Source organism: Babylonia areolata, chromosome 18 (genome assembly GCF_041734735.1).
Source record: "Babylonia areolata isolate BAREFJ2019XMU chromosome 18, ASM4173473v1, whole genome shotgun sequence".
NCBI lineage: Eukaryota > Metazoa > Mollusca > Gastropoda > Neogastropoda > Buccinidae > Babylonia > Babylonia areolata.
In genome coordinates this window covers 21549337-21571836 of record NC_134893.1, presented here as the reverse complement: position 1 = coordinate 21571836, position 22500 = coordinate 21549337, and the positions used below count along the sequence as shown (strand labels likewise).

Genomic DNA, 22500 nt, shown 5'->3' with positions numbered 1-22500 from the left:
GTGTGTGTGTGTGTGGAGGGGGCGGGGGGGGGGGGGGGGGGGGGGCAGGAGAGGTGTGTGTGTGCGTGTGTCGGAGGGGGGTGATGAAGGGATTGGTAGTGTACTGAGATGGGGGACGGTGATTGCTCTCTCCACTGAAGTAGTGTATCGGCCGAAGGGCATACAACCTCCACCCCCACCCCTTACCCCCCCCCCCCCCCACATCTCCTGCCACTCCTCTTCACTCTGCATTTCTACCCCAGCACCCTGCCCCCTCCACCTGACCCCCCAACATGAACACATCAGCCCCAACATCCCGCCCGCCCCCATTCCTCCAACTCCCAGTCACCCTGCTGAGATTTTGGCTCAAGTTTTGGTCGATGCTTCACCTCCTTCCACGACTTTGGTGCTAAACCGGGGTGTCATCCTCATTTTTCTCCGTGTGTGTGTGTGTGTGTGCGTGTGTGTGTGTGTGTGTGTGTGTGTGTGTGTGTGTTTGCTTTTATGTATTTGTATGAGTCTGTGTGAGTATTGCTTGTGTGTGTGTGAAAGTGTATGTGTGTGAGTGTGTATGCATGTGTCTGTGCATGTGCAGACGTTCGTGCGCGAGCGCGCGCGTGTGTATGGACAAAAAAAAAGTGTCTGTTGATTTATATGTGTGTAGGTGGAAATGAGGTTTGGGTATGAATGTTTATCAAGATCATTATTGAGATTGCAAATTGGTGCACCTGCGTTACGACTTAAATATAAATATATGTGTGCTTGTTTTTTTTTTGGTTGTTTTTTTGTTGTTGTTTTTGTTTTGGTTTTATTGTTTGCTTGTTTGTTTGTTTTTTGTTTGTTTGTTTGTTTGTGGGGTTTTTGTTTGTTTTTTTGTTTCGATCGGCCCTTGCGATTTAAGTTTGTTGCATTCAGCGTGTACGACACAGACAAATCCGAATGAAGAGAGACAGACAGCGACAGAGACAGAGAGACACAGACAGAGTACATTATCAAATAAACAAATCCGGAAAACCTTTGCCCTGAATCAAATCCATGAAATATGTGCAGCACACTTTTAGAAGTGTAAAATAGACATCAATATGAACGACTTTTTAAACTTAGCATGTGAATTTACGAAGGAATCCTGACTGATATTCAGTGCTTAACTCTTTCCAGTCGAACGACGAAAGAGACGACGCAGCGTTTCACACCCAATTACCATCATCAAAATATTGCAAGCGGAAGGCTCTTATACTAAAGACGTGAATGTTGACAAAGAATACCACAATTCTGACGACGGAAGCTGAAGGTTGGGTCATTCAGACACCCACTGGACATCCGAGGGGTCTGTGTAGAGGAGAAGAGAGGACTGGCCGTACTGAGTGAGTTAACCTGGCCTCTTTCAGACACTATAATTATGTGTGAAGCCATGTATGGGTTACTACATTGCATGGCGTTGAAAATGTTTGGGCATGCCATTGGGAAGAAGGCAGATTACACTGAAGAAAATTGAACAAAGAACAAACTACCACTTCAGAAGTTTTAACCACACGGCATGACAAGTCTTGACAAGTAAGACGATGGATGGGTGATTTGTTTTGGTAATGTTTTGGTAAAGTTTAGCCACTGGAAACCTTGCATCTATACTGACTATTCTTTCGTTCATTCCATCACAACAAGGCCTGCTACTAAAGATATGGAACGATCAGATTCGCACAATATCGATTCCTGAAACGTTATCCTTAAAACGATTTTATCTATCAATATAACCCTTTACGTAATTGAACCAAGACCACGAACAGATTTGACGAGCGTTCTTGTAGGTTTCACATTTCGACATTGCCTTAAGCCATAACACTTCCAGCGAGCAAATATAGAAAGGATGAAATAAAGAAAGAAATATAGATAGAAACGAATAGATAATTATAAGTCAAAAATGAAATGCTACCACCAGGTATACTTGCAGATAAACAAAGGCCTACAGGATAAAGCAGTCAACGGATCTGGCCCAAAGTATCTTTCTGAACTCATCCATATCTATACCCCGTCTCGCCAGCTCCGTTCTTCCTCTGATACTCGACTTCTCAGGATACCTAACGTCAGAAGTAAGACCTATGGACACAGATCGTTTTCTTTTCAATCGCCAAAGACGTGGAACAAGATCCCTGATAACCTCCGTCATTCTGATTACCTCGCATCTTTTAAATCTCGTCTCAAAACTCACCTTTTCCCTCAGCAATAAGTTCAGTTGTGGCAGGCCCACAACTACATGCATGTATATGAATGTGTATTGTGTGTGCGTGTGTTTATGTAAGTATGTGCCTGCCTATGTGTGTGTATGTGTTAGGGTAGCTGTTAGACACAAATGTATGTTAAAATGCATGTATGCAGTGTTTGTGTGTGTGTGCGTGCGTGTGTGTGTGTGTGTGTGTGTGTGTGTGTGTGTGTGTGTGTGTGGTCACATTTTGGTGTGTGTATGTAACATAGATATAATGTTTTATGTTATCAAAAGCGTTTCTGTAAAGCACCTAGAGCAGATTTCTGGATAGTATGCTATATAAGTATCCATTATTATTATTATTATTATTATTATTATTATAAAGCAAGTACTGATACCACTACGAAGCACAGCTTGGATGTAGACACTGGTATGAGATTATATTCATGGCTTTTTTTTTACTGCCTCATCGTCTATGAAGGCCAGTTCAGTGGCGTTGTCCCAAACTGTGTATCTAAGTCTCTTCGGTTGTATTATCTTCAGGGGTGGGTTTGCACGAGCAAACTTAGCAACGCAAAGTTTGCGTATCGTTAATTAAGAATGTTCCCAACTCCACGATTAAGTCCGTATACTTTGGAAAATTGTTAACTCAAAGTAAACTTTGCGCTGCAAACAGCGTCTCATGCAACCCGGTGCAGAAGTGACTTAGGCTACACATTGTTTCCACAGATCGGTTTTCTGCACGACCCTGCTAAGATTTTTACACCGGTCAGTATGCCACAATTAAAACGAAGCGCTTTGGTTTCTTTGTTGCTGGTGAGGCTACTGTTTTTTGAATTTTCATTCATTCATCTATTTATTTATTTATTTATTTTATAAAATGGATGGTTATTATTTTGGTGAGGTGTTTCAGAGCTCGTGCAGAAAATCCCGGCACACAATTGGGGGCAGCGTCAGAGACTTACCATGACGCACTGGCTTCTTTTGACGTCACTGGTCGTAGCCGCCATTGTGACGGCATCTCAAGCACAAAATCTATCGGGTAATGGTGTTACCTGTCTCTGTTCTCTTTCTCTCTCTCTCGCTCTGTTATATTTGTATAAGGCGTTTCAGAATATAGAATATTCGCATTCGCATTCCCTCTCCCATCTCCTCCAAGGTCAAAGCCTAATCAAATATGCCAGTGCCAATCTCTGTCTCAGTGTCTCTCTGTCTGTCCGTCTCTCTCTTTTCTATGTGTGTCTTTGTCTTTCTGTAGTCCTGAGCTATATATATATATATATATATATATATATATATATATGTATATATATATATACATCATCTCACTCTCTCCCTCACTCTCTCTCTCTCTCTCTCTCTCTATATATATATATATATATATGTGTGTGTGTGTGTGGTGTGTGTGTGTGTGTGTGTGTGTGTGTGTGCGCGCGCGCGCGCGTGTGTGTGTGTACTATTTTGCTGTTATTTTCGTCATTATTAGCCTGTGTCATCATCAACATCGTCAACATCATCAACACTATCGCCATCGCCATTATCATAACCAAACTGCTGCATTTTCACTTACGGCTAGTGCTATTGACTGCACGTGCAAAACTGCCATTCCCCAGAGCGCTACGAATGCCCATTCGGCAACCGGTGGAGCCTGATGGAGCAGAATATAGTGGACAGGAGCAGTGAGGTCTTCTGCTATTCTGTAGGCTCCGCCAGAAGCCTCGAGGACGCCCTGAGCTACTGCCATCAGCAACAGGCCTGGTTGTTGTCGCCCATCCGTTCTTCGCGATCTCCCCCTACCTATTACACCCCATCAGGCATGCCTCTGGTTGACCTGCTGGCCTCGAACGGTGAGAACAAAGAGACGGTGGGGTGGTGTGAAAAGTGTGGACTGGGTCGAGGCTGGAGGGGGAGCGGGTGTGGAGGAAGCAGAGAGGATGGAGAGGGCCTGGTAAGGGTAGACATTTACAGACAGGAATAGAAAAAAAATAATCAAAAACAAAAAAAAGCACGTGTTGACGCGCTAACAGGAAACAGTGAGAACGAGGGTGGATGGGTGATGTGGTGTGTTCTGGGTCAAGGAGAGGAAAGGGAAGAGGATGGGGCGGCGGGCAGGGTGTGTGTTTGGGGGGACGGGGGCGGGGGAAGGGGAGGGGGTATCGAGGGGAACAGTTGAAGGAGTGCAGAGCCCTTTAGTGTTTTTGGTTTTTGTGTGTGTGTTTTTTTGTTTGTTTTTTGTTTTGTTTTTTAACGTTAAACATCATAGAGTACAAATTTCGAATACCAGCGGAGCATGACAAGAGAAAAATCGATTAAAAAAAGAAAAGGAAAGAGCTGACAGAAAGTACTAAACAGTACTTTCACGCGAGCTGTTGTTATTGTTTGGTTACATATTTAGGACTGAAATTTAATGGAATCAGTTCAGTTTCAGTTTCACAGACGTGCGAAATCACGCGGACTGATTCAGTGCTGTTAAAAAAAAAAAAAAAAAAAAAAGATGCAGATATCTGACCTTCGCATACACCCACCAAGCTGTTCGGACATTAGGTTTGTGTGAAACATTAGCACAAAAATAACGAGACAAAACAAGCACATGTTTAAAACAAAGTAAAAACAAGTGAAAGAATTATCGCTGTTTTTGCGTTAAGTTTCCGTTTCAGTTTCTCAAGGAGGCGTCACTGCGTTCGGACAAATCCATGTACGCTATACCACATCTGCTAGTCAGAAGCATGACCAAACGCGTTTAATCAGACCTTGGGTGCATGCATACATATATCTCAATTTTGTGTACCTATCAGAGTGGATTTCTTCAGCAGAATTTTGCCAGGGGACAACACTCTCGTTGCCATGGGTTTGTTTTCAGAGCGCCAAGTGCGTGCTGCACACGGGACCTTGGTTTATCGGCTCATCCGAATGACTAGACGCTCAGTTTGATTTTCCAGTCAAACTTAGGAGGAAGGGCGAGGTCGTGAATTCGAACCCAGATCCTCACGGACTCTATGTATTAGTAGATGAGCGTCTTAACCATTCTGCCACCCTCCTCCGCGTTGAACACCCGCAAACATCAACCAGACAGCCCGCTTTCACGCTCAGCCAACAAAGGGAAAAGCTATGTGAATTTTTTCCCTGTGTAACAGGTGGGTCGAATGACTCTCTGAATGACAATTAATGTTGCTGGAGTGGCGAAGACTGAAAGCACTGCATGGTTGGCTGGCCATGCTTGATCTGCCTTCCCCGCTGCGCCTGGCTGGTTCACTGCGTGCAGTGATGTCTGACTGACTGAGATCCGGGTTACGAGTCTGGATCCCGGATACAGAATTTTAAGTGTGTTGAATTGTATTGTGTTGTTGTGTTGTGTTGATGCATTGTATTGCATTATTTTCTAATGTTTTACTTTTTTTTTTATCACAGCAAATATCTTTGTGTACAATTCGGGCGGCCTACACCGAAGAAAGCGAGTTGCCACATTGTGGTGCCACCCGTTATTTATTTATTTATTTATTTGCTTTCTTCTTCTTTTTGTCTGCAAGTATTAGGGGTTTTTTTGTTTGTTTGTTTGGTGGGTTTTTTGGTTGTTGTTTTTTGTTTGTTTTTTTGTTATTTGTTGTTGGTTTTGTTTGTTTGTTGTTTGGTTTTTTTGGGGGGTGGGGGGGGGGTTGTTTCTTTGCTTGTTTGTTTTTTTCAATCTGAGTTGATCTACCAAACTTTGACCAGTGACAACCCCTTCGTTACCGTTGGTTCGTTTGCGTGTGCTAAATGCGTACTGCACAAGGGGACTCGGTTTTTCAGTTCACTCGAATGGCTAGCAGCCAAAAAGCCAAACTGTATTTGACAGGGAGGAGGAAAAGTCCTGGTCTATATATATGTATGAGATGGATGGATGGATGGCCATATATGAGATTCGAACCCGTAGACATTCGCTACCTAGTCGCATGCATAACCACTCGGCCATTGCTTCACCGCAAACCTGGACCCTCTGAACGTGCTGCTGTCCACGTAGTGTTTGACTGAGGTCACTTCGCCCTTAATAATTCTTTCTCTAATCCCGTCACTCTTTACTTTTCTGGAGGGTTTCCACAAAAACTGACCGCTTGACCTGAACTGGAATTCAGTAGATTCCAACCCCTTTCTCGAGGCAGTAGGCTGATCCCCGTATTCAGTGCTTTTCAAATGCTTTTCATGAACTTGTAGCGGAATGGTGGTCGTGCGGTAACGCGCCCGATTAAGGAAGCGAGTGTACTCGGGCTTGAGTTCCACATACGGATCGAGCCTTTTAACCCCTCCCCCACATCCGTCCTCCTCCACCACACCTAGAGTATTGGTCAGTATGCTAGTCATTTGGATGTCTCAAACGATAAATCGAGGTCTAGCATGTGAGCAGCATGCACTTAGCGCACGTTTTTGAACCCATGGCAAGAAAGTGGTTGTCTATGACTATACTGTGCAGAAAATTCACTTTGCAAATACATTTGCAGACAGATAAAAAATAAAACGAACCAGTGCTTTGTAGCTGACGCACTGGTCGCCCCGGAGTGAGCAGCACTGATTTCATACACAGCAATATGTTGCGACAATAAGTATTGTAATTCAATACATGCACAGTGCAATGAATGCAATACTATACAATACAATACAATACAACAGAACAAATATAGTACAACACAACACAATGCAATGCCTATGCGATATAATACAACACGGTACAATTCAATACAATACAGTGCAATGCAATGCAATGTAATGCAATGCAATACAGTACAGTACAATACAGTGCAATGCAACACAGTACAATAAAATGAAATACAGTACAATACAGTATGCATACAATGCAATACAACACAGTACAATAAAATGAAATACAGTACAATACAGTATGCATACAATGCAATACAATACAACACAGTACAATAAAATGAAATACAGTACAATACAGTATGTATACAATACAGTGCAATGCAACACAGTACAATAAAATGAAATACAGTACAATACAGTATGCATACAATGCAATACAACACAGTACAATACAATACAATGCGATACAAATACAAGGACCGGGGGTGGGGGGGGGGGGGGGGAGGGTAGAAAACGCTGAGCAGGGCACTGACTAAAGAACTCACCCTTCCCCATGCTGGTCACGCAGATTTCTTATGCATACCCTCAGTTGGTCATAGCGAAGTCTGAACTGTCTAGCTTAATTAACATGTTTTACTATTTGACCTTCTGGTGGGGCCATTCTTACCTTCATGTACGTCGGAGTTGGCTGTGGGCTGGACGGGGAGAGGGGTGTGTGTGTGTGTGTGTGTGTGTGGAGGGGGAGGGGGCGGTGGGGAGGGGGGGGGTAGAGTGCGGAGGGCGGGGGGTGAGTGACGAGCATTTGGATATAAGCATAATTTTCAGTCGGATTATCGGTTTATGCGAGCGTGCGCTTGCGGATGTGCGCTGATTCGCTGATCGTCGCCGTTTTTTGTTTGTTTGTTTGTTTGTCTGTTTGTTTGTTGTTTGTTTTTTGGGGGTTTTTTGTTTGTTTGTTTTGTTTGTTTGTTCGGTTGTTGTTGTTTTTTTTGTTTTGTTTTTTTGTTTTGTTTTGTTGTTTTTTTGTTGTGTATTTTTTATTTTGGGGGGTGGGGGTGGGGTTGTTTGTTTGTTTTTGTTGTTGTTTTTTTGCTCATGTTTTACTTATATAGTTGCCTTCCACGTATCTGTACCTTCACGGTATTTTGATGTATTTACTAATTTGTTTATTCTGTGCTGTTGTTTTATTTCCATTTACGTTATACACACAGTTAGGGTTGACTTTGAGGCCTGATCTGCGCGTTAGGTTTATGCGGGTGGGGGCGGGGGGCGGGCAAGTCAGGCATCTACTGGATTTTTTTTTTTTTTTTTTTTTTTTTTTTTTACTACAGACGTGGTGCGGTGCGTATGGATCACCTCCTTGAAACTCAAGTTGAGTAAGAGACAGGGGTGGTGGTGTCGACACATTTCGCAAAGGGGGGACACGTGAAATTACGACGGGTCCCACACTTTGTGCGGTGGAGCACGACCAAGTCGTGACTCTCTCCCTTTGTTCCTCGCATAAAGCTCGACTAGAATTTCGTGACACGCAATCCTTCGATAGCCTGAATCACAGGTTCGACGCTGTGCGGTAATGACAGCGTTTCCGACAAAAAGCAAGACATGTGTGAGTTTGGGGTTTTGACGCTCGTACTTAACCGTGCGTGTATTTCCGCACTGAGATTTTTTTTTTTTTTTTTTTAAGTGGAGAGAAACATTCTTTGCCCAATGTGAAGTATGTAACACGATCAGTCCTACAATGTCTCTGTCTCTCTCTGTCTCTCTCTCTCTCTCAGTACTTGGGGTAATAATAATAATAACAATATATTTTATTTTATTTTTATATAGCGCTATAATACAAGCATAAGCAAGCTCTAAGTGCTTTACAAATCAGTACCTAAAGTGAAACAAGAAAGCATATAAAAAGTAGTAGAAACATAAAACAGAATCATCAATATTATAAAAACACAATGCATAAAACTCACAAAGTAATATGCTATCAATACTACAACTGTTACACTCCAACACACACTAACACACACGCATATACACACATATGATTAAACGGCTGAGATGACAGCAATTTTCACTTAAAATACATACATGTAAAAAGGAACATAATTGTAATCTGCATGCCACAGATTTTGTAAAAATTGTAAAGTAAAATTTTGGATAGAAAAGGTAAAAGGGGTAAAAATCGGGTTATTCTCCCTTTCGAACCACACCACCACCATCCATCTACCCACCCCCATTCTCTCTACTCTCCCATCACACACACTCACATTGCCATGGGCATGGGACAACAGCACTATTTGAGTTATGACAAAAATTTTTTTTAAAGAGAAACGTTTTAATTTGATTTAAAGGTAGATAGATGAGTTGTTTGTCTAAGAGCAATAGGCAGAGAATTCCAAGTTGTTGGGGCGAAGACGGAAAATGACCTCTTTCCACAAAAATTAAGGAAGTATCGGGGAACAGTTAGCTGGGAGGAATCAAGAGATCTCAATGTTCTGTTTGGCAAGTACGGGTTAACCAGCTCAGAAAGATATGAGGATGTGGTATCACAATTCAGGCACTGAAAGCATAGACAGGCAATTTATAACCAAATTAAGCCTTAACTTGGTATGGGATGAAACTTGTCGTGAAGATAAGAAAGGTGTATTGGAAATACTTAAGACAATGAGACAGTTAAACTGTATCAATGTTGATGTATTCTGGGGAATTTTTTACATCCAAATTGAACCAATTCTTACATAATCATGCAGCTGAAATTTGGGGATTATACAAAAGTGAGCAGATGGAGAGCGTACACACTTTTGCAGTCAAACGTTTTCTAGGTGTTCCAGTACATACCTCAAATATCTGTATGGTGAAACTGGGAGGTATCATTTGTATGTGAAAACATATGTAAAGTGTATTAAGTATTGGTTTAAACTGTTGAAATTGCCCCAGAGTAGACTTTGCAAACAGGCATATGATATGATGTTATCCCAGATAGAGAAAGGAAAAGAAAATTGGGCTTCTTGTGTCAGAAACTTTTTGTCAGAAAATGGTTTTACAATTGTGTGGATGTGTCAAGGTTTGGGGTTTGAGCAAACTTTTATTTCAGAATTAAAATCCAGACTGCTTGATATGCTTAAACAAAATTGGCATTCAGACATGGAAAGTAAGGATAAGTACAGCTGGTTCCTTTCATTTAAAGGTATGTTTCAAGCTGAAAAATTCCTAACTGTTTTTTACGAATAAATGGCATCGTACAATGCTTGCCCAAATCTAGATTGAGAACTCTTGGCTTTAATGCCAACAAAAAGTGGTTTGTGCCAGGTACGTCCACAAATTCTCCATATCCTTTGTTTAACTCCACAGTTGATGATAAATTTCATTTTATGTTTGATTGTAAATCATATGATGATTTGAGATGTAAATGTGTGTGTGTGTGTGTTTTTTTAAAGAATTTACAAAAAGAAAGGATCTCTTTAGAATGTTAACATCAGAAGATCAGAGATGATAATCTCGTTAGCAAAATTTATATCAGAAGCTATAAAGATAAGGCAAAAAGCACAAAAAGCATAACTACGTGGTCAGATAGGTTTAACAATTTTCTTCTGAAGCCAGTGTTGGAATATGTTGCATGGTGTATTGATAGATGAATGAATGGACATATTATGTGTTGGGTGGCCTGTTGGTTAGTATCTTTTTTTTTTCTTCAAAGAAGGCACTTTGTGTTTTGTTTCATTATTAATTTTGCTTTCACCATTTTATTCGGTTATTATAATGGTTTGCTAAAATTGGAAGCCATGTCAGAAGGACCTCATGGCCAATGACATTAATGTATCAAAGCGTCTCTCTCTCTCTCTCTCTCTCTCTCTCTCTCTCTCTCTCTCTCTAACTGGTTTTCAGTGTGAGCAATATTTTGAATATGTGGATAAAAAGTGTTTTAGGGACTGTTTAGTAAATTACGGCTTGGTTTGCTCCCAATAAATGGATCATTTTTTTAGAAGAATATTCAAATGTAATTCAAATTACGCATGTAAACGTTGTAATGTAATCGAAGATGAAAACCATTTTATAAACAATTGTGTCCTTTACAATGACCTGCGGCAAAACCATCTGAACTCTGAAGGTCAATCGTATGTTCACTTGATGAAGAATGGTTCTGTTTACAGTATTCGTAAACTATGCGTTTATATATTTAATGCCCTGAAGATACGACAGGAATTCTGTGACAACAATGATGAAAGTTAGAATTAATTTACAATGCACGAAAAGCACTTTTGTTCTACAGGTTAAGTTAGTACGTATTTTACATTTTGTTGTGGTTGAGTGATCACCATATTGTGTACTTTTGACCTCTTTCTAGGGGCCGGAGGCCTGGAGATTAAAGTTTTGTTCTTGTTCTTGTTCTCTCTCTCTCTCTCTCTCTCTCTCTCTCTCTCTCTCTCTCTCTCTCTCTCTCTCATCTTTTTAAATAAATGCATTCTTTCAGCTTTATCCTTTCTAGGGACAGTGACATTATCAGTGTGTAAAACTGTTATCTTTGCCATCATCATTATTTATACCCATCTTTCATCATGTGAAAAACTATTCATTACAGACACATAACTCGCTGTCCGTGTGATGATGATAATAATGATTTTGATGATTAAACTCGTAATAGATTATTGTTATGTGGTGCATAATTTTGCATTATGCAGTTCAATACACACACCAATCATACACTTCATGCACAAAAACCACACACACAAACCAGCCATAATAGACACACGCACGCGCACACACACACACACACACACACACACACACACACACACACACACAAGTAGGCACGCACGCTTGCACGCACATACACACAGACACACAGCCCATGGCAAATGGAATGCTTAGCAAAATAGATACACCTATATCTATTTTAAAACTAATCCAGCAAAGGCCCGAAAACTGACAGAAGAAAACAACTAACAATCGGTGCAATAATGTTCAGTATTGTTCTCATTTTGTACCAGGATGGCAGAAAAAAAGTAACAATCAGTGCATTAATGCTCCACCAACATGACCTGGGGTGAAGTCAAGAGAACAGCCCAAGACAGAGCGAGATGGAGATCTACAGTGTGGGCTCTGTGTTCCGACCGGAACGAAGAGGATTAAAAGGGAAAAAAGTGCATTGATGTGCAGTATTTTTTCTCCTTGTTCCAGTATGACAGAAAAAGTAATAATCAGTGTATTAATGTGCAGTATTTTTTCTCCTTCTGTACCAGGATGACAGAAAAAAAGGTGACAATTAGCGCAATAATGTTCAGTATTTTTTCTTCCGTTCTGTTCCAAGTTGACGGGGGGGGGGGGGGGGGGGGAAGTAAGAACCAGTGCACTAATGTGCAGTATTTTCTATGGTTCTGTTTCAGGTGTGACGGATTTCTGGTTCGGGTTCCATGTCAGAGATGGTCGGATAAGGCGGGACACATTCCCAATGACACAGCTAAGAGGTCCCAATTTCCAATTCACAGTTACCAGGTAGGTAATTGCTCTTGTGCACAGGTTGAAAAAAACAAAAACGAAAAAAAGAAAACGAAAAGAAAGAAATTTACACTTAAAAACAAAAAGATCAATAGACAAACAAGCAGCAACACACGAAAGGGTGGATATACGGACAGGAAAAGGCAGCAGCACAGAGAGGTTGTAATTGTGCGTGTTCAAAAGTCTCCAGCTCATCATCAGTGTTGGCTTTCGCGCGAAGTCTTGTCTTGTCCAGATTTCCATTCATACCCCCTCCTCTCACAGCTCCACTCACCTTTATTCATTCCACCACACGATTCCCACTGTTCCCATCAGTGTCTTCCTCTCTTTCTACCATCTGATCCCACCCCCCCACTCCCACCCTTCTCTCCACTCTCATCTCCCTCCCTGTTTTCCTACACTCTCTTTCCACTGTTTTCTGCAGCCCCGTGTTCAGCTGTTTCTTCTCGTGATTTTTGTTGTTGTTTTTTTTAAAGCAAGCAAGCAAGCAAGCGCACACACACACACACACACACACACACACACACACACACACAACACACACACACACACACACACACACACACACACGCACGCACGCACACACACACACACACACACAACACACACACACACACACACACACACACACACACACACACACACACACACACACACGCACGCACGCACACACACACACACAACCACATACCCCCCCACGCCCCCCCCCCCCCACACACACACACACACACACACACTCCACACACGCACACACATGAACACGCGCACTGAGAGTGTTGTGAATTTTTTTTGTTTGTGCAATGCTTTTTTCTCCTCCCTTTCCTTTTCTATGTGTCTGTGATTTTTTTTTTATGGTGTTTCATTTGGTTTGTGCAGCAACATTGCCTTGAAAAAATTGGTTGCAGTTGTATTTCGTGGTTTTCAAACAGAAGCAACCCAAAGTCCCGCTTACACGCACTCACAGGGTTGGAGAGTGACAGGAGGGGGGCATCGGGGAACTCTTGTTCATATTTAAGTCGTGACCCTTTATGAAGGTGTATGTGAACAATAGAGGCAATAAGAAAAAAACATAAATGAATACATAGGTGAAAGGAGTTATGATAGATTATTCATATTTATGTGAACAAACAGAAGAAAAGTATGTGAACAATCACAAGAAAAGCGTTAATGAATAAATACGTGGAGGAACGAACTATTTTGTTTGTATGTATGATAGACAGAGAAAGAAAAAAAAGTATAATAATGACTCCATTTCTGTCGGGGGCAGTGAAATCCCGTGGTTTGTCAACAACACCAACACTCAGTTCAACGAACCCAGCGGAAGTTCCAACTGCTTCCAAATGGCCGTGAGCTCGACGAACGTCTGCGCTTCTCAGCCCTCCAACCTGCCGCTCACCACATTGGCACCTCCTGTCAACAACCAGCCCAGCAGACAGGCCCGGTCGGCAGCAGCCTACGCCACGGGCTCTGGAAGTCTGCTGTCCGTGATAGCAAAGGCCCGGATGAAGCGACACCAGGGCCGTCACGCGCCGGACCTGTCAGACCCTGAGCGCAAGATCCGAAGGAGACGACAGGCGGCGTGCAGGCAGGTGTACAAAGGGTCTGTGAAGTCCCTGCGTTGCCAGGAGCAGCTGCCGTTCGTCTGTGTGAAGCCTGCTTTGATGAAGAACTTTGTCCGTCTTGGTCCGTGTAAGTTGTGCGTTTTTTTTTGTTTTTTTTTTTGTTTTGTTTCTCTCTCTCTCTCTCTCTCTCTCTCTCTCTCTCTCTCTCTATATATATATATATATATATACATACATATACATACATATATGTCTATATAATCATATTCATTTCAGTCTCTCAGACTAGGAGACAAGATCGTAGTGGATCTTAGCGTGCAGACTTGCGGGCCAGTTGGTCTCTGGAAACCATCCCAGCGCCGACTATACTGAAGGCCTCTTGGCGGAGGGAGTCGGCATGTATCTTGGGCAAGACACTCTCCACTAGAACCAAGCTCCAGCCCAGATACACGGGAAAGCAGATGCCTCCTCTGCTGTCTTGATGGTCCTACTTGGACACGACCATCATACAAACATCATACATGTATCTAACTATCCTAAGTATGTGTTTGAGCGCGCGCGTGTGTGTGTGTCTATTGTTTTCAGTAAATACGCTCTGCCAACGGGATGAGTTTGGACACGCGAAGATTCCACGCTGCTTCAGTTACGGCAGGGAAAACGTCAACCAGAGTACTGCGCAGGCGCGCTGCGAAGCCAAAGACCCGGATGGACAGAGACCTCGTTTCTTGTACAGGCCAAACAGCGATTCTTCGTCCTTTTCTCTCCTCTTGAATCGTCTCATCAGCATCTTCATTTCGAGTGAGCGAACTCTTTTTTTAAAAATATTTATTGGACAAGTTTGAAATTTGGTTGGTGGTGGCGCGTTGTGGTAGTGATGGTAGTTGGAGATGGAGGGGATGATGGTTTACAGTGTGTGTGAGAAGAGAGAGAGAGAGAGAGAGAGAGAGAGAGAGAGAGTTGTACATTCGCATGGACAACAAAGGACAAACGTCCAGACTCACTAAACGTAACAGGCCATTTGTCTTCACACCGAGATAATCACAAGATCACAAGATACTTTATTGTCCTTGAAAGTAGATGCTTTGTGTGGTGGCACACAGTTAAATTCTATAATAATTATAGTACAAATATAGACATACTTAAGCCATTCAGGTGATTCGCATACGTTCAGAAGCACACAATCTCAGCTGCATCAAATATCCATGCGCCCGTCATCAGTCTCCATTTCACACTCATTATAAGAAATTGCTAAAAACATGTAAACTGACCTTGAAATATAAACAAGTAGGTTACACTAATAAATAAGGCCGGGAGAGTTTATAACATAGATAAATAATTAAATAATCAAATATATGAATAATGGCAACAACAATGACAATAATAATAATAATACTAACAACAACAACAGTAATTATAATAACAACAATGATACTACTACTGCCACTACTACTACCATCACAATCACCACCACCACTTTTACTACTACTACTACTACTACTACTACTACTAATAATAATAATAATAATGATGATGATGAATGAATGAATACATTTAGACTCCTTGTCCTATACTAGAAACTAGGCACAGCCTGGGATTAAAGTATAGCACTCAATACCCCCCAAAAAAACTAACAATAGTAATAAAATTGCGAAAATAAAACAATGGAAGTCTGATACCCACCGGTTTACACTTTCACCCATGTCATCTATGTTAAACACGAATAAAGTATCGTAACTCATTAACAGTAAGTCATTTGGTGTGTGTTTCTCCAACGTTTTTTTTTTACTTGTATCTCTAAATTTCTTTCATTGAATACACATTTCTGAGAAAAAGTTAACATTCGTATTTTATTGGTTCATTGGCTAGTATAGGATTGGCTTGCTTGGCCAATTTGTTGGTCTGAAGAGACCTTTGTATCGAATCATATTGGGTTTTTTGGGGTTTTTTTTTGTTGCGGATGGTGATCGATTGACTCTTTGCTCCAATCTTTTAGGTGCGGTTCCAGGACTGAGGCCGGAGAGATTGGCGTGGGTGGGGCGGAAGAAGGAGGAGGAGGAGGAGGGTGATCGAGAAAGATGTCTTGCGCTCAATCTGGACACACATGACGTCATGTCGTGGGATTGTTCGGCCCTACTTTCGATCTACGTGTGCCAGGCTGAAGTGACAATGCCAGGTGTGATGACTGTCATGTTGTTGTTATTGTCGTTTTCATTGTATTGCTGTTGTTGTTGTTGTTATTGTGGTGGTGGTGGTGGTGGTGGTGGAGGTGGCGGCTGTCATTGTTGTTATTGTTGTTGTTGATGGTTGTGGTATGATATCTTGATGTCACTGCAGCCATTTCGCTCGTTTCCATGGTCGTTGGTAAAACTGCTGTTCTTAATGCTATTCCTATTGCAACTGTCAAACCAGGGATAAACAATTTTTGGAATGTTGAATGTGGTATTTTTGTGTCCTTTAAAGAAATGCTGCAGTCAGCTTTCTGAACGTTGACAAAAAGCGGGCAAGTAATTGACAGCAACAGCATGACAAATATACTCCTTGATATACTGCATTCGCGTGACGATCAAAGTGAATGCGGTTGATGTCCTTGTGTCTGATTCTTTTTATTTCATGCAAAATGAGGAATATTACTGTACTCATCCTGTGATGATTGAATTGTTATTTTCGTGTTCATGATTATGACAGTTTCGCCATTTAGTCGCTTATGTATCTTCCTTATGCTTCTACTGTTGGAGGGCGTCCATGCATGCATGCGTGTGTGCGTGTGTGTGTGTGTGTGTGTGTGTGTGTGTGTGTGTGTGTGTGTGTGGATAGATGCGATGACGCGTATGTGATTGTGTATAGGTACGTCCGTGTGTGTATTGTGCACATGCGTGTTTGTTGGGGGTTTGCGTATTGAGCTTGCGTGCTAACACCCATGTCCCAGGTGTCGGAAAACTGGTCATGAGGGTCAACAACCCAGACCCATCACGAAAAGTACGGATCAGCAGCATCAGAGGAAGCGACGACCAGGAAGTGTGGGTACCGCCCAGTTTAATCGAACCGTGGTCGAGGCTTAACGCCACTCTGGAACTGGCCTGTGAATACGACGGTGGCCTGATTCCAGACCTGCAAAGTATGACTCTGGTGAAGAGGGGGATTCCGATGACTGAGTCTAAGCCTACTGCTACAGAGGGGATTCCCGGCGATGATCCATATGGGGGAGTTCCGCTGAGCAGGATCAGTGTGCATCTGCGACGTGGGTACTCATCCAATGAAAATTTGGGGGTCGAATGGAACGTGACTGACTATTACTGGTGTGAGGTCAACGACTTGAAGTCTGGCCAAGTGCACCGATCAGGGCGTGTTTTCGTCCGGCCGCAAGGTAAGGAAGCACTTTGTGTGAGTGTGTGTGTGTGTGTGTGTGTGTGTGTGAGCGAGAGAAAGAGAGAGGGGGGGGGAGGAGTCATTTTGCTGTTCTGTTTCCTGCTGGGTTTAAAAAAAGCCCGAATTTATACTAAAACAAACGGCAACAAAACAGGCACCACCCCCTAACCCCCCCGGCACCCACTGCCAACCTCTCGCACCTAAGTCGCCCCTCTCCTTCCACACATCATCACAGCCACCACCACTACCCAATAACCGATATCCAGATTTTTCGTCACTTCGTTTTGATTGACTGTGCACTGAAAGGCGTATTTCCGTGAGCAGTGATAATTACCTTAGCATTTAATATATACAGTATTAATACCAAATCTTTTACATGCTGCATTATTAATGCATATTATTTTTTCTTGTGTTTTTTCCCTTTAGTTTCAGTTTCTCAAGGAGGCATCACTGCGTTCGGACAAATCCATGTACCGTATACGCTACACCACATAGCTAGGCAGGTACCTGACCAGCAGCATAACACAAACACGCTTAATCAGGCCTTAGGTGCATGCATGCATATATATATATATATATATATATATATATATAGAGAGAGAGAGAGAGAGAGAGAGAGAGAGAGAGAGAGATATTTGTGTACCAATCAGAGTGGATATCTTCTGCAGAATTTTGTCAGTGGACAACACTTCTGGTGCCATGGCTTCTTTTTCAGTGCGCCAAGTGCATGCTGCGCACGGGACCTCAGTTCATCGTGTTAACCGAGTGATTAGACCCTCAGTTTCATTTTCCAGTCAAACTTTGGAAAAAAAGTGTGAGAGCGGGTATCGAACCTAGTCCCTCACGGATGATGGGGTCTCCCGTTGGACTGAAGGATGAGTAGGCAGGCAAGCTTATCTGTCGGTGTGTGTCCTCATATGGGAGGAGAGGCCGATTCTGGATGCGCAGCACTTCCCACAGGTGTTGCAAGGGAAAACGTCTCCAGAAGTTGAGCCCTGCTTCCTTCGCTCACGATTCTCCTTAATGGCCAGTGTTCTCTTGTTTTCAAACGTCTTTATGCCACTAGAGCACAGCATCCTCCAGCGAAAGCGGTCAAAGACATCAGTTTCCCAGGAAGCGATGTCTGTGTCACAGGCTTTGAGGTTTGTCTTCAAGGTGTCCTTGAAGCGCTTGCATGGTCTTCCAAGTTCGCGGTGGCCTTCCTTTAGCTGACCATACAAGAGCATCTTCGGGATCCTGCTGTCTGTCATGCGGACAACGTGTCCTGTCCAGCGGTGCTGGCACTGGATCAGCAGGCTATCATCACGGATACTGTATTGGCAAAAAACCCAAAAAAAACCCAACCCATCCAAACATTGTGTCTTCCAAATATATCAAACATACATTCTAATCGTCCATTTAGGATTGCCGTCGTAAATGATTGTCATGTGTCAAAAAATAAATAAAATAAAATAAAATAAATGATGCGTTTCATATTTTGTATTAGTTACATTTAGTTACAAGAAACATTATGTAACATTTTTATGTACCCTACGCTGGGCTTCCCGAAATAAACATGTGATGAATTTTTGTTTAACGTCCCGTCACACATATCGGTGATTGAAGACATTTTGTTAGAGTGTTGGCAGTATACATTTTGTGTATGATCGTCTAGAAGAGGAGCGAGATTGGGATGAATGGTGAGTTGGTGGGAAACCGGGGTATATGGGGGAGTTGGAGGAGTGAAATTCGAAACAAATATCTACATTACTTACAATTACTTAATGGACTCCGTAAAAGAGAAGTCGTTGATTTAACAAGTGAAATGACTGATAACGAATGCAATAAGTCAAAAATATCAACGTTCTCAGTCACTCGTGATGACACACTTTCGTGCGGGTAAGTCTTCATCAAATCACAGTAAAAAATAAAAGAAAATTATATAATTATATATATATATATATATATATATATATATACGCTTAATTACCATGTTGTGTGTCAGGTCAGATAGATATATCTGCTACTGGTAACCTGGATCCCAGTACTACCTGTCACAGGGTCGAATTGCTGGCGACTAAACCAGCACCCCCACCAGTCCTCTCAGAAGGATGGTGAGGAGGGTGGCTAGACACCCTGGTGGAATTAAATGACCCATGAAAGGGCGCCAGCTCTGGAGAGCTACCTGTGGCCACCTAGCCAAGGGAGTAAACCGTGACAGAAAATCCGGTGTGGGGCCCCTAAGGCGGTTGGATGGCAAACTTTGTCACTTTCCGGCAGCTCCTGCGGCCGCGTTGGCACCAATACGTAACAGCCTTGCTGTTCCTTTGGATCTGTCAGTGAGGTGGAGAGGGGGGGACAAGCTGCATAAGCAACAGTCTGTCTTCCATATTACATTGCCCAGGCTTATATCTGTCCATCCATCCACAAACACCTTGCACCTAAAACCTGGAGAGGACACTCCAGCTTCGCTACTAGCACTAGCGTCGGAACAACACGTGAAGCAACAGTTACCGGTTATAAGTTAGCACTCAATTGGCGTAGAGCCGACGCCAGGGGTTGCTTCTGACGGTGGGAGGGACCCTCGCGTCCCACTGGACAGCTACCGCCCGCCCAGGCTAGGCAGCCCCCAGCCAGTTAGGTGCTGTTCCGCCACGATCTGCCTTCTTCTATGGGTGTATGAAGATTAGGAGAATATCCGACAAGCAGGTCGTTAATTTCCGCACCAAGGAAAAAGAAAACTTCAAGAAAAGGATCAACAATGAAAATGGCCTGTTGGAATGTCCGGACAATGATGCCTGGGCTCTCCCAAGATCTGCAAGACATCAGCGACGCCAGAAAGACGGCCGTCATAAGCAGCGAGCTGAAGAGACTAAATGTGGACATTGCCACTCTGCAGGAAACACGGCTGGCTGACTCAGGAACACTAAAGGAGAGGGACTACACCTTCTTCTGGCAAGGAAAGAGCTCTGATGCCCCAAGAGAGTACGGAGTAGGCTTTGCGGTCAGGAGCTGCCTGCTGAACATGATTGAACCAGGCAGCGGCGGTTCAGAACGACTATTGACTCTCCGCTTCAAAACCTCCGAACCTGTGTCACTCTCGTCAGCGCATATGCCCCAACACTGTCCGCCTCTCCAGACACCAAGGATGAGTTCTACGAAAATCTCGCATCAACCATAAGGAACATCCCCAGGACAGAACAACTTGTTCTCCTGGGCGACTTCAATTCCAGAGTGGGTGCAGACAACGTTTCGTGGCCCGAGTGGGGAAAATGAATGAGAATGGACAGCGACTACTTGAGTTTTGTACCTGCCATGAACTGTGCATCGCCAACTCCTTCTTCAAGACAAAGCCCCAACACAAAGTCTCCTGGAGGCACTCGCGCTCAAAGCATTGGCACCAACTGGATCTGATCCTAGTAAGACGAGCTGCCATCAAAAACCTTCTCCACACTCGCTCTTACCATAGCGCAGACTGCGACACGGACCACTCTCTGGTATGCTGCAAGATCAGACTGCAACCAAAGAAGTTCCACTGCTCAAAGAAACAAGGAAACTCTCCCATTGACGTCAGCAAGATGTCTCAGTCAGACCTTGTAGAACAGTTCGTAGAGGCCTTTGAGAGATAATTCGATGCATTGCAACCCAGAGACTCTGCTACAGAAAGATGGGAAACGCTACGAGACACCATGCACCGCATTGCTATGGCCACCTTTGGGAAGAAAATCGCGAAGTCCTACAACTGGTTAGAGGCCAAATCATCAGAGATGACACCCAGTATTGAGGCCAAGCGCGCTGCAATCACTGAGTACAAACGGTCACCCAGTAAGAAGAACCTGCAAATCCTCAGGGCTGCCAGGAGTAAGGTTCAGTTTAATGCCAGGCGATGTGCAACTGAGTACTGGACAGAGCTCAGCGAAGAGATACAGAATGCTGCTGAAAGAGGCAACATCCGAGGGATGTATGATGGTATCAAGAAGGCACTGGGACCAACACAGAGCAAGACTGCCCCCCTCAAATCCTCCACTGGGGAAGTAATCAATGATCCTAGCCAGCAAATGGAGAGATGGGCAGAACACTACTCCGACCTCTGCTCCACAGAAAACATGGTGTCCAGCTCAGCCCTCGATGCCATCAAGTGCATGCCGGTCATGGAAGAACTTGACGCAGAGAAAACTGAGGACGAACTCAGCAAGGCCATTAACAGCCTGACATCAGGCAAGGCTCCTGGTAGTGACGGAATTCCCCCAGACCTCATTAAACACTGCAAGAATACTCTTCTGCATCCTCTGCACACAGTCCTCTGTCAGTGCTGGAATGAGGGAACTGTACCGCAGGACATGAGGGACGCCAAGATTATCAACCTCTACAAAAACAAGGGTGAAAGGAGCGACTGCAACAACTACAGAGGCATCTCACTTCTCAGCATTGTAGGCAAAATCTACGCTCGGGTCCTCCTAATTCGCCTGCAGAAACTGGCCGAACGCGTTTACCCGGAATCACAGTGCGGTTTCCGAGCAGAGAGATCCACGGTAGACATGATCTTCTCCCTTCGCCAAATCCAGGAGAAGTGCAGAGAGCACAGGATGTCGCATTCATTGACCTCACTAAGGCCCTTGACCTAGTCTGCAGAGACGGCGTTTTCAGGGCTCTTCGAAAGATCGTTTGCCCCCCCCCCCCCCCTCCCCACCCTATTTGGAATCTTCTTTGCTCTTCTCCTGAGACATGCGTTCAGCACAGCGCAAGAAGGGATCTACCTGCAGACCAGATCAGATGGCAGGCTCTTCAATCTCGCCCGCCTCAGAGAAAGGACAAAAGTCTGCAAAGCCCTCATCAGAGACATGCTCTTTGCTGACGATGCCGCAGTTGTGACCCAGACCCAGCGGGATTTGCAGTCACTAATGGACCGCTTCTCCCAGGCCTGCAAAGATTTCGGCCTGACCATCAGTCTCAAGAAGACAAATGTCCTAGGCCAAGACACGCCATCTCCACCAGCCATCACCATTGATGACTACGAGCTTGAAGCCATCCATCAATTCACTTAACTTGGGTCCACCATCACCGACAACCTCTCCCTTCACACCGAGATTGACAAGAGGATCGGGAAGGCAGCCACAATGCTAGCTCGCCTCACACAAAGGGTGTGGACAAATCTCAAGCTGACCACGAAGACAAAGATGGCTGTACACAACGCCTGCGTCCTCAGCACCGTGCTGTATGGCAGTGAGGCGTGGACCACACATGCTCGTCAGGAGAAAAGGCTCAATACCTTCTACCTGAGAAACCTACGGCGCATACTCGGCATCTCCTGGCAAGACAAGGTGACAAACAGCGAAGTCCTGACTTGCGTTG

The 22500-nt window shown here is 43.7% G+C and overlaps 1 protein-coding gene across 3 annotated transcripts in view; it reads left to right on the top strand.

The window, feature by feature from the left end:
* LOC143292561 (uncharacterized) overlaps positions 1-22500 on the top strand; it is a 65875-nt gene that overhangs the window by 8851 nt on the left and 34524 nt on the right. Inside the window, exons 2-9 of one of the 3 annotated variants that reach the window (XM_076602976.1) lie at positions 1138-1343; positions 3093-3221; positions 3793-4026; positions 12130-12238; positions 13509-13930; positions 14389-14601; positions 15797-15976; positions 16730-17167. In XM_076602976.1, coding sequence (XP_076459091.1) covers positions 3146-3221; positions 3793-4026; positions 12130-12238; positions 13509-13930; positions 14389-14601; positions 15797-15976; positions 16730-17167 — 1672 coding nt within the window. In that variant the 5' untranslated portion in view covers positions 1138-1343; positions 3093-3145. Of the gene's footprint in view, positions 1-1137; positions 1344-3083; positions 3222-3792; positions 4027-12129; positions 12239-13508; positions 13931-14388; positions 14602-15796; positions 15977-16729; positions 17168-22500 lie in introns of all 3 variants that reach the window. The other 2 variants (XM_076602974.1, XM_076602975.1) reach the window with 2 other exon arrangements.